Source organism: Ambystoma mexicanum, chromosome 3p (assembly GCF_040938575.1).
Source record: "Ambystoma mexicanum isolate Mex_15411 chromosome 3p, UKY_AmexF1_1, whole genome shotgun sequence".
In the NCBI taxonomy this organism is placed as follows: domain Eukaryota; kingdom Metazoa; phylum Chordata; class Amphibia; order Caudata; family Ambystomatidae; genus Ambystoma; species Ambystoma mexicanum.
The window spans coordinates 131,101,149-131,114,458 of record NC_090925.1 but is presented as its reverse complement, the minus strand read 5'-3'; the positions used below and the strand labels follow the sequence as shown (position 1 = coordinate 131,114,458).

Sequence of the window (13,310 nt, the reverse complement as noted above, 5' to 3'; positions counted from 1 at the left end):
GGCCTGGCGCCTGCTTTTACGCCGCGGTGTGCTAGGCAGCTTTGCGTGGTGTTTCCCCCCAGGTGATGTACGGTCGGATCCATGAATACGCGTGGTTTCTTGCAGTGATGGACACGCGATTTCCTTGCGGAGCTCGTCCCTCGACACACCCACGCAATGCCTTGTTCTTCCTCATTCTGCATGGAGGACAGGGAATATGCATGTTCTGCCCCCTATTTATGTGTAGTGCAGGCCCGGCCCACACTCTGCGAGGAGTCTCGCGCTAGGCGCTCGGCCGCTCGCAGAGACGTGCTGGACTGGCACGGAGTCCCCGCAATCTCCGTAAAAAGCATGAAAAGTTAATTCCATGAATCGACAAAGGCGGTTTGCGCAAAGAATGGCACGCAAGTCCCTATTTCATGTGCAAATTATTCCATAAATCAGGCCCTGCCAGAGCCCTTCTAATGATTGCAGCATCGCCAGAGGCCCAAGTTTGGTCCAAAAGTTAAGAGTGCAAATGAAAATGCCTGGAAGACCTGCTTCCAACTACCCCCAATCTATCTCTGATCCCATGTAACTCATGTTTCACATACTGTTTTATATTATATTATCATGTTTTACTGTGAAATAAAAGAAACTTATTTTATGTATGTGTCAATCATGGATCCTGGTACTCAGGCACTGCGGAGTGCTGGACACACAGGAGAGGCGAGGGCAGACTGCGCCTAGAATGTGCATATACATATGTTTATATTCTCTGCAGTCCAAGTGTAGGAGGTGGTGGGGGTGAGGGTAGGGGGAGGCCTGAGAGAGCTTATTGATGTAAGCTTGAGTTGGACTGTGGAAGGAGCCATCAGTATCGGGACGGACACCTGGGCTCTTTAACTTTGTGTTGAAATGGACCTCGAGACTCTAGGGAGCCACGAGCCTGTACCTCATTGTTGTCTTATCATACAGCAAAATAAATTCTTGAATTCAGTAAATTAAATGCATGCTTTGTAACGTGCAGGTTACAGGCAGACTTTGCTGGGCCCTCAGGCCATCCACTCCCTCTGGCTTTGCAGTATCTAGCAGCTTGCTAGTGCTTATCACCTGCGTGCTTTTCTACTCCGGGTTTCGACTACGCTACTACTTTGCAGACTGGTCACTTGGGTTTAATTTCCCCAACTGAAAGCCTTTCTTTGTTCTGTCGTGCTGGACGGAGACTAATAAAACTGTCCCTTGATAATCTGCAGCTATTCCAGCGCTTTATCTAGGAATTGGTACCTGAATGAAGCTGGAAGGAGGCGTTGTTGATTTGCACTCATCTCCAATATAATGTAAGCACCCCACAGCTGGCTCAGACAAATGTTTCCCCTCGTCAATGAGGGGCCCCCAAACATTATGTAATGGGCCCCTGGCATCTTCATCTGGCCTTGGTCTGAACAGTAGATTTAAGAGTCATATGAACGCCCGTCTATGTGAACAAATATAGGTCAAATGGAAACGTGGTGGGTGTGGAATGAATAGGGGATGGGTGTTGCGTTTGTCTGGCACTGAAACTATAATGATTGAGAAGTCACTGCATATAAAATGCTAGCAGGAGGCAGGTTGCGTGATATTCACTCATCTTACCATTTCCCGCTGGTTGTCAATCACGGCCAGCGAGGAGTTCCATGAAGCACACGCATGTTCAGCAGCGTCCCAGTTTGCCTCGACTTGAGAAAAGAAGTAGCACTTCTTCCTGAACCAGATCCATTCATCGCCACAAGGTGGCAGCACTTCACTGTTCTTCACATTCTCCGCTCTGCTGGCAACACCTGTAGCATGGGCCTGTGGATTCTCCGCTCTGCTGCCCACGCCTGTAGCATGGGCCTGTGGATTCTCGGCTCTGCTGGCAACACCTGTAGCATGGGCCTGTGGATCCGGGCACTGGCTGCTCTTTAGAACTGTAAAGCAGGAAGTAATGTTATAGTCAGGAGGGCAAATCTACAGTGCAATGAATTATAGTAAGACCATTCCCCCCACCTTGACCACTGCTAAATAGCGTGTGCGACTAGTTTGAGAACTGGACACATGGGCGGTTGGGTACACAGCGAGAACCCCTGGCACTGCTGACTGGCGGCTGAGATGACCAGACACATAGAAGGGCACTCACGGGAAAAGGTTACTACGATTATGGATGGGCACTTATTCTGCGATGTAGAACCATAGTTACAGAAGAGAGAGGAAATGGGGTTACTGACCTAAGAATATCTGGTTGGAATAGGTATGGGCAATGGCATGGCATGAAACTGCCAAATAAAAAAAAAGAAAAAAAAAAAAAAAAAAATATCGCTTTTTCCAAACTCCTCCGCCGTACTACCCAATGAACCTAATGAGAAGTTACCCAACAATATTTCCTCCAATCATCAGCTTTGCAAGAAGCATGTCAGGTACAGAGCTTTCCATTTCCCAGCTGTGCAGTGATTTCATATTAGGCTATCCCCCCACCCCCACACGCAGTCAATTGGGCTATTTTTGACAACAGATCTGTTTTCCTCCTGAGGCTTCCTTTCTACGACCACCCACGCCCACTCTCTCCACCCCAACCAGTGGTCAAGTCCTAAAAAAAAAATCATTTTAAAAAAAAAAAGTGGGGGCGGGAAAGAACTCATTAACATACCTTTTGAATATGTTGTCACCAGAAATTAGTATATCAAGGTGCTCTCGGAAAAAAGAGGGGGGACTCTGTCCACCTGCATGTACCCTCGACTTGAGCACACCCTCCCCACCCAACCCCATTACGTGTGCTGGTTGGGATTTGTTTGGGCTATTTTGGACTACCTTATCTTTTGCCCCCAACAACCATCGAACACCCACCACACCACCACCACTCTTTAACCCCACACACTCACCCTACCACCTCCCTCTCTACCCCCTCCCACCCAATCACCACCCTATCTATCCTTACCCACCCAATCCCCACTCTATCCCCCACTCTCTCTAGCCCCACCCCAACCCCCACTCTCTATACGGCCACTTAACCCCCCACTCTCACGAACCCCACCCCACCTCCTCACTCTCTCTACCCCAATGCTTGTTTTTATTGTGAGCATTCTGAACCTTTACCCTAATGCTGCAATAGAATGACGATTTGCAACAGAAAAAAGTGTAAACACCTTCAAGATAAATCATGAGATTCATTTTTAAGGTTTCTTAATGAACACAGAGGTATATTTTTGTAACACAGCAGTTATTACTATCACAAAATCGCAGAGACAGCCCTGCAAAAATTCTAACATATACATACACGTTGCATATGTTATGGCACATACATGCCACAGGTAATTCTGATTAAGCACAGTAGTCACCCGAGGGTGTCATGGCGCTATTGAAATGGATGATATTGTGAAGGTCTGTTTTTGATACCGACGCTTATGAAAGAATAAAAACATAGCTTTTCAAATGTTTCTGGACGGTTAGTAAGTTGGAGTCTCTGTGTAGTGATGGTGGAAGGACATTCCTTTGCTCTATTGCCTGCACTATGAAAGAAAGTCCGTCTTTGCTTTATTTTCGATTGCCTGTCCTGGTAAGACCGTAATGGACGACTTGACGTGCAAAGTTTGAGTCTGTTAAAAAAAAAAAAAAAAGAAAAAAAAAAAAAAAAAAGGGACGAATTTGTCAATTTTAAGCTTCTAAACGCCAAGATCATGCTCTTGAATTTTGGATGTGTGGGACTACCACTCATACTATTTGCTGTGACAAAAAAAAGGAGCTGGGAGATGGAATGAAAATGTATGGGTACGTAGGGTCAAATAAAGAAACAGATGAATCACTGCACATTTCTGTAAGAATGGAAAGGTTCCTGTGGGAGAATTTCAACTGGGGTAATAAGTCTTCTTCAGAAAGAGAGGATGCTATACATGCTATTTTTGGGGGAAGCAAGGCCAGCCGGGATCCTGAGCAGCTGATAAGAGCTGTAGGAGACAGTCATGATGCGACGCAATGAAAGAATCAAAAGCCCTCTGGACTGTTGGTAAATCCTGGCACGGCCTTGTCTTCACTGTACTCGGTCTGGGTGTTATGTTGCCTAAGAGCTTCCTAATATTAGCAACTTGTTATACAAAATGAAGAGCTACTTATCAGTCAGTGACTGAGATAGAACTATGTTGGTTGTGGATGGGTGGGAGTAGAAAATGTGTTTTGGGTGGGTGAGCGTAGAAAGCAGTTTTAGGCTGGGTAGGGGGTAGAGAGGGTGGGGATTGGGTGGGGTTTGAGAGGGTGGGGTAGAGTGGGGAAGGGTTGGTGTGGTAGAAAATGTGGGGGTAGGGTGGGTGGGGTAGAGAGAGTGGGCTAGGGTGGGTGGGCTGTGGTAGAGAGCGGTTGTAGGCTGAGTGGGGGTAGAGCGCATGGGGCAAGGTAGGTAGGGGTAGAGTGAGGAAGGGTAGGAATAAAGTGTGGGGGTGGGTGAGGGTAGGGTGGTTGAGGTTAGAGAGGGTGAGTGAGGGTAGAGAGGGTGAAGGTATTGGGTGAGGGTAGAGAGAGTGGGGTAGGTGGGTGCGATAGAGTAGCGAGAGTTGGGTAGGGTGGGATAGAGAGATGCAGGTAGGGTGGGATAGAGAGTGGGATAGGGTGGGTGGTACAGAGAGAGGGGTAGGATGGGTGGGGTAGAGAGTGGGGTAGGGTGGCTTGGGTAGAGTGGGGTAGGGTAAAGAGTGGGTTAGGGTGGGTGTAGAGAGCATGGGGTAGGGTGGGCGGGTTAGGGTAGAGAGCGTGAGGTGAGGTGGGTAGGGGTAGAGTGCGTGAGGGTAGGGTGGGTGGGGTAGAGAGGGATGGGCTAGGGTGAGAGCAGGTGGGTAGGGGTGGGTGAGTTGGTGTGGTTAGAGAGAGTGGGATGGGGTGGGTGGGTGATGTTAGTTGGTTCGGGGCGAGAGACATGAAGAACAAAGCAGCCTCGGGAGGGTTTTTCAAAGGTACTCCACTATAGCCCAAACAAAACCCAACTAGCACATATTATGGGTGAACGTGGGGGTAGAGAGAGTGGGGGGGTGAGTTGGGTGGGAGGAGATAAAGTGGGCATATGGGTGGGTGTAGAAAGGCTGCCTCATGAGAACAAATGACAGATCTGCCCTCTCTCCTGTACTAATGGTTTCAGCAATTTTGTGGCGCAAACGCCACATAAATGTGCCAAAACCAAAAAGAAAGAGGTTCCTAAGCATTGTCTTTGATGGGCCTGGTTCTGGCTTGGCCACCTCAGACTACCTAGGTAGTGCAATGGGCACCAGTTTGGTGTTGAGCTGCTTTTCATGACCATGAAAGTCTGGATTTGTGCCAACAGTTCAAGCCAGGTTGATGGATATGCCTTTTGATGGTCATAATCTCTTTGTCTCAAAAGCTTACGATAGCATTGAGAAGTTGCAATCTGCCACGGCGGCAGCCAAGTCCCTGAGCGCAGCAATTCACCAGCACACAGCGCAACCGTCATCATCCTGAAAAACAGAGCCTTTTTGTTACTCTGGATCATTCAGTTAAAGAGGGGAGGACAGTCTACCACAAGTTATAGGAGATTTCGTCCCAACAGACCCAGCAGCGGAACCAAACCCTTCCTAATCTCACCCTGCACAACTCACCAGTGGGAGGGCATCTGACCCAATACTATGACGAATGGGAAAACAATACTTCAGATGCGTTTACCAGGCATGTAGGTTCATAAATGGTACTGTCTTTCATTACGTCCGGATACCAAAACCTCCAGACCTGCTACTGCAGCAGGCGATTGCCTTCCTGCTAGAGGAAGGTGTGATAGAACCAATACCACTGGCAGATAGAAATCAGGGTTGGTAATCTCACTGCTTCTTGATACCAAAGCCCCTGACTGCCCGGAGAACGTGGTACCTGGACCTTCTGGGCTTAAACCTCTGTCTTCCACAGCATCTCTCAAAGAGAGCAGACTTGGCTTTGCAAGATGGTCTATCGTCCATCCAAATGTCAGTACCCTCAACATCCACACATGGTTACAATGCAGCTCCAGTTCAGTCTCCTCTGCCTAGGGCCAGATCGCCAGAGGTAAATCCACCTCCAACCCTGGCACCGGCTAGGGACATCTCAATGGATTTTCTGGACACACTGAAATCATTAGTGTCAGAACTGCAGCACAGGTTGATTGACCCTGCTACACCTCAACCTGGTGGGAGAGGCCTACCTGCCCCTCACCCTACCAGGGAACAACACCCCCTGTGAGGAATTCGACCATCCGCATGGGAAAAGTGTGCTCGCTGGGGCTTTTTTTGTTTGTTTTAAAAAGAATGAAAGATGGGGCCATTCCCACGCACATTTTCCACACACAGCAGAAAAATAGTAATGTACTCAGAGGGCACAGCTTACCAGCGTTGCCCTCCCCCGTCATGTGTAGCTGACACCTCACAGCCGTGGGTACATCAAAAGCCTTTGGCCATGTGAAGCCTGATAAGAATCTCAAGGCCGCATGGATTTGCATCTCCATTGCTGGTGGCAGTAAATACTGAAGAATGTTAATTAGCAGGCCTCAGGAAAGGCATGGGTGTAGGAAGTGACAATGGAGACCAGATACCAACACCTCTTTGTAATGCAATGTGTCAACTTGGTACTATCACCCCTCCTTGGTACAAAAGGGCAGTCATGTCCTGATGGAACCACTCCTTACAGAGCAGGGACGTATGTGAATTGTAGGCGATGAAAGTCTGCCAGCAACCCCCTACTTCAAAGGAGGCCCATGTTGTGATCAAGCGCCACATAGGGTTCAGTTAATTAGGAAGATACTTTGATGTACAGCAGACTGGAAGATGGGTGGGACAGAATTATATGTTGTCATCTGGTAAAGAATGTGATGAATGTCAAAGGTTTTGGGGGCTCTAGTAGGGGCTAGCCCCGCTATGTCTGTGGATCAAACAGAGGCTGTTACGCACCCCGCCTCCCACTACCTACAACTGCAACACAAACAAGCATTGGCAAAGCCAATAATTTTGGCATTTACTGCTGTTTGCATTTATAGGCACCAGGGTGCTAGGAGGAGAGTGCAAAGTTTCAAAAGAGGATGCGAGAAGGGGCGCGGGTGTTAAAGAGAATGAGAAGGGGAATAGAGCAAGGGAGGAAGCCAATGAGAGAGGGTTCCATCTATGATGAGCAATGGGAAATATAAGCGAGAAAGGGTAAGAGTGAGAGGGTAAGAAATAAAGCAAGCATGTGAGAGCAAGGGTCAGAGGGGGTATTTGCAAGTAGGGCTGGTTAGAGAGAGGTTAGAGAGTGAGAAGGTGTGGGGGTAGAGAGAGTGGGGATGGGGTAGAGAGAGGGGGTGGATTGGGTAGAAAGAGTCAGGTTTGTGTGGGGGGTAAAGAGTGTGGGGATTGGGTGAGGCAGTGTGTGGGTAGATGGGTGGGGTAGAGAGAGTGGGGGTTGAGCGGGGGTAGAGAGTATGGTGGTTGGAAGCAGAAAACCTGATTAACAGCCTGGCAAGATTTGACAAAAGTAGCCCAAAATAGCCCAAACACAACCCAACCAACAGACTAATTGGGTGTGGGCTGTGTGGGTTTAGCAAGGCAGCCTAGAGGGACTAAACAAAACCCAGATTGTTCATTGAAAGTAGCACTCCACAAACAAAACATCCTGCACCTGCCATTTCCCAAATAGGGTTCAAATAGCCCAACCGTGCTGGTAAATAGCCCAAAATAGCTCAATAGCTCAATCTTAGAAATCACTGCGCGGCTGGGAAATGGAAAACCTGACACCCGACTTGCTTCTTACAAAGCTGCTGATTGGAGCAAATATTGATAGGGAATTCGTTATTGGGTAGTTCTGCAGAAGAGTTTGAAAAAATAAACGAGTGATTTGCGATTTCCATGCTATGGCATTGCCGGTTGTTATTCCAACCAGATTTTCTCTGTTCAGATTCTCTCTCTCTCTCTCTTTGTTTAGATTCTCAATCTCACTCTCTCTCACACTCTCTCTGCCCCCCCCCCCCCCCCGCGCCACCACAATGGTTCGCCATTTTGTTGCACAACCGCCACAAACATTCGGCAAAACAAAAAATATATGCTGGTAGATGCTGGTATCCCTTCCATTCGGTTGAGGACAGAAGCCAAGTCGGAACACTGGAAAGACTGCAGGGGAGGAGGGCCACTGCTGCCAGGAGCCAGTGTTGAGATCTTTAGACCACCAGTCCCGGGCCCCCAGCTATGACTGCCATCAGCCACTCTACCAACGGGCTCCCTCTCCTATGGTTTTAGTGCTTGCAGGAAGAGAAGAGCAAAATAAAAAGTAGTGGACCGATGTTCCCTCTGCCCTGCCCACTTTTCTGCCCCCTCCGCTAGACCCCCAATTTAAACCCCATACATGGATGCTTCCTTTTCTGCACCCCACAACGCTGTGTTTTACAGCAGTTCCAGCAAAACTGCAGGAAACAGTGAAAGAAAATGCATTTACTGCCATTAGTGGGTCATTGTCCCCCACTCCCAAAGCATGCAGCTTTATATAGGCAGCCTACCGTCCCAAACACACATCATTAGCACCTCTTAAGGGACTTTCCTATGATGATACGCACACACTCCCCTCCCAGTGCCTACAAACACTGCTGTGCCTAACGCAATTCCAATGCAGATTGCTGCCAAGCTTGGCTTTTCCAAGAAGTCTATTCAAATAAACAAAGCCAATGCAGCCTCTGTAAAATAGTGCAGGCATATGACACTGGGTGGTTAGTGCCAGGATCACGTTTGAATCCCCAGCAGGGAAGCAGTTAAAAAAACAAAATAAAAAAGTGGCCTTCCCTGCCGTCCTGGAACGGGCAGATATCCCGCCCACTTCACCCTCCGGGTGCGTGCGTGTCTTGGCGCAACCGCGATTGCTCAGCGAGAGCCGCAGTGAGCGCAGATCATGCTGGACTTCGGTATTTCATCACATGCTGGTTTAAGAACTGTGTTAAATAAAGAAGTGGCAGTGACACACACACACACACACTCACCTGCAATGTAAGCTCCCAGGGCAAGTATAACGAGCACCAGGACTGCTAAATAAACAGCCAGAAATCGGGGTCCGGTCGCTCTTCTCAATAAGGACTTCAGTTCATCATCTGCAAAAGAAAAACACACTGTTCCTGCAAGGTACATCACGTAGCAATGGCAGAAGTAATATTTAAAGGCCTGTTCGTTATATAACGTGTTAATTTTATTGTTTATAGAGCAAACTTGGCCTATAGGCAGCAGAGCGCTTTACAGAGTTCAGGAGAAGCCAGAGGCTAGCGTCGAGCCAGCGTTTTTAACACAGTACTGTGGGGGATCGTCAGGGTTTCAGTCCTGGGGAAGGATGCGTTGAAAGAGCCAAGTCTTCATGATTTGCCCAGAACTGCATGATGGAAGGGGCAGTAGGAGCCTCCAGGGGGACTGAGTTCCAGAGGGATGGGGCATAGCAGGAGAAACACTGCTTTCTGGTCCTTTCCTTATGGGTAAGCATGGACTCCAACGTTTTGATGATCGAGCTACGGGAGGTGCAGGAACCTCCTGAGATATAGAGTTTGGCTGCCAGGTAAGATGGGGTTCCATCAGAGACTGCTTTGTATGCGATTCACACGGTTTTAAAGAGAATCCTTGCAGGGAGGGGGAGCCAGTGGGGATCACGTAGGATGGGGGTGGTGTGGTTGAATATACGGGCACCCACGCTGTGGTGGGCAGCTTTGAGGGGAGTGAGGTAACATGGCTGGGAGCCCAGCGAGGAGGGCGTTACCCCCATTAATGTGTGAGATGACCAGTGCTTGGACTACTGTACGGAAGTTAGCGGGGGGGGTGAAGGGTTTGATTTTCCCAAGTATGGAGATTTGGAGCCAGGCGGTTTGGGCATTCTTGGCCACATGTTTTTGGAAGGAGAGACCACTATTGGCAATGAAGCCTACTGATTTGGCTGAATCCGTCGAGGTTCATCTTGTCGAACCAGTTTTGGACAATCTGTTGTTCTTTGGAGGGGGGGGGCAATAAGGACAAACTCCATTTTAGTGGGGTTGAGTTTTAGGTAGGCGGACGACATCCAGGTCTGGATGGTGTCCAAGCAGCAGCTTAAGGAACAGCTGCGTGTCATCAGCGTACTGGTGGATGGAGATGCTGGGGTCATTTAAGAGGTTTCCCAGGGCCTCCATATGGGTGAGAGAACAGAGCCCTGCAGCACGCCGTAAGATACCGCTAGGCGTCTGGACCTGACCTGCCCCAATTGGATGGCTTGGAATCTGTTGCTGAAGTATGAGGAGAACAAGTCAAGGACTTTTCCTGTGAGGCCCATTGTGGTGTCGAGGATCGAGATGAGCGTGGGGTGGTCGACAGTGTTGAACACTGCTTGAAGGTCGTGGAGGCAGACGTCACCTCTGTCCATAGGATCTAGTGAAGTCATCTATCACCTGAATTGTGCAAGTTTCCATGCTCCATTTGGGGTGGAACCTTGATTGGCAGTCGCCAAGGAGGCCGAGTTGGTCGATTTTGGCCACTGTGGCAGCTGGTGAATTTTTTTAACTGGAAGGGTGTCAGTATTTTTCCCTTATATGGCCAAGTGATCGAGCGTAGCGAGTGAGCCCACATCACGCAAGGTGGGTTTGGGGGGTAGGGGAGTGACCCTTCCCCCAAGAATTATTTTAAATAATGGGTGAAAATGGTGTATTCTAGAGCACACTTTGTTTTTTTAGAAAAATTGGGTAAAAAGCCAATCAGTTTGCAATTGTGTTTTGTAGATTAACTCATGAAAAAAATCCAATGGATGCAAGTTACCAACAGTGCACATGAGCATTTCGCCAACACATATTCATGATGCCTTTTCCCACATTATGTGGTGCAAGTATAATACATTTTCACACTGGCTGTGCCATACATTTCCATGCTGACTGCAACATTATACCCCATTATTAAACATACAAGCACATATTGAAACTTGCTGCTTTGTGCATAATACTATAAGAAAACATGTCCATGTTTGTTCTGCCAGTATATATCAGTATCCCCACATAAGAACATACTCCAGTTGGCTTTACCATTATAAATTATTATTATTATTAAATGCATGCCAAAGTATGAAAATATGTCCAAACTGGCAGTACTAAAATGCCAGTCGAGCTTCATAATAACACTTATCATGCTTGTTTTACCAAAGGTGCCCAATACACAATGCCATACCACAATCCTAAATAACTGAACTGGCTACATTGAAATGCCAGCCTAGCTACATAACACTTATGCTTGTTTTACCAAAGGTGCCCAATACAAAATGTCATGCCACAGTAAGAATAATACCACTGATCCTGCTTGCTTTATCAAAGATGCTCAACACAAAATGTCATACCACAATAAGAAACGGCTAGACTGGCTGCATCAAATGCAAGTCTTGCTACATAACACTTATCATGCTAGCTTTAACAACCATGTGCAGTAAAACATACCATGCCTGATCCACGGTGTGCCAGCGTCTTGCAGTCAGATATAATCACAATAATGATGAAGGCGATTATGTGCTATTGTGAGGCGCTGGGTGGCACTGGGGTAAGGCATGTTTTATTTTTACAGGCCATCATAGATGCCCAGTAAATAAATAAATAACACGCACGTCTCCATTGGGCCCCGAGCTCCTCACACATGCACACAATCAATGTGGTTATGTGTGTATGCCAGGCACTGGGGGACCAGGTGGCGGGGATGATATCATAGATGTCCAGTAATAAAATACCATGCCTAACCCCCGGGTCTCACAGCGCCAAACACACAATCAAAGTGATAATGTGTGTATGCAATACGCGGGAGGACCAGGGGGGCAGGTATGGTATTTTTTTACTAAACATCTATCATAGATGTCCAGTAACAAAATACCATCCCTGTCCCCTGGGCCCCATAGTACCCCAGACAGAGAGCTGATTTTGGCCGCCGGTGGGGAGAGTGTTTGTGCAACAAAAGGTATTTTTTAAATGCCTTGGTTGTACAAACCTCCTACCCCCACTCACCAAAATCATCCCAGAACAGCAAAAACACATGCACACAACATACACATAGCAAGCACTCACTGTCTCATTCACAGTCACGAGCACCCATCATGCACTCAATCATAACACAAGCATACACGCATCCATACACACATTTACACAATATACATACACACAGCAAGCACTCTTTCATTCACACGAGCACCCATCATGCGCTCACAAGACATCCATACACATATTTAATAAACATACACACACACACACATTTACACAACATACACACCAAGCACTGTTTCATTCACACGAACATCCATCATGCACTCACTCAAAACACAAGCCTACATGCATCCATACACATTTAAATACTAAATAAACAAACACACATGTACACAACATACACACAGAACACACTCTCATTCACACCAGCATCCATCATCATATATTTTCCTAATACCACAAACATGCATGTATCCATACACATAATTTAAATTAGAACATAAACAAACGTACCTTCTGCCACGGGTCGGAGGTTCCAGTGCTCCAGCCCCCTGAAAGCATTAGCAGGAATCAGGATGTTTCCTGGGTCCTGCACGTGCGTGCAAGGGGCCCGAGCGTGGGTCCGTAGACGCCCCACCCAAGCCTGCTGTGTGTGTATGTATGTGCGAAGAGGCGCAGAAGCGCCTCCTTGCAAATACATATGTGCAGTTCCACAGCCAGCATTTCGTATGAACCATGCAGGACTGAGGAAGCAAACGCCCCCAGCCTTGCATGGCTCATTGAGCTTGTGGGGCTGGGCCAATATAACTGTGAAAGGGAAACAAAGTTTCCCTTTCACAGTTAAGAGCACTCCCTCCGCTGAAAAAAACAGCTGAGGGTGTGCTCGTATTTTACTGGGCTGGCTGCTCCATAATGGGTGAGAGGGGGCCAAGACCTGGTGCTTCGACGCCCCCTCGCCCATTATGGCCGAGCCGCCTCGGTTTGGCCAGCAATTTATTGTCTACAGCCTTTTTGATGTGTTTCCTTATGAAAGGGACGCTCGTGATGGGTTGTAGTTTGCTAGATCATCAGGATCGAGTGAGGGTTTTTTCAAGAGGTGGCAAATCAGCCCCGTTATTAGAGAGTCCTGGAAGGAGCCTTCAGTGAGAGAGGCATTGACGATATTAAGGAGTGGGTTGAGGGCGCAGCCTTTGAGCTGTTTGATGATGGAGGCTGGGAGGACATCGTCTGAGTAGGCTATGGGTTTGAGGGATGCAAGCGTGTCAGAGTGGTCCTTAATGGTGAGAGGGGTGAAGTGCGGAGTTCCTGGTGCAGGGTGGGGGCTAGCTCCTTGCAGTGGCATCACTAGGGACGGGCAGTAGTGCGGACCACACCAGACGACAGCCCTCCAGGGGGTGAC

At 48.1% G+C, this 13,310-nt stretch overlaps 1 protein-coding gene across 1 annotated transcript in view; it reads right to left on the bottom strand.

Moving 5' to 3' along the window:
* The window catches only part of LOC138580159 (C-type lectin domain family 7 member A-like), a 79,200-nt gene that overhangs the window by 22,792 nt on the left and 43,098 nt on the right, over positions 1 to 13,310 (bottom strand). Inside the window, exons 2-3 of the mRNA XM_069650489.1 lie at positions 8,933 to 9,040; positions 1,594 to 1,907 (exon numbers count right to left, since the gene is read on the bottom strand). Of these exons, the coding sequence (XP_069506590.1) occupies positions 1,594 to 1,907; positions 8,933 to 9,040 (422 nt within the window). The remainder of the gene's footprint in view (positions 1 to 1,593; positions 1,908 to 8,932; positions 9,041 to 13,310) is intronic.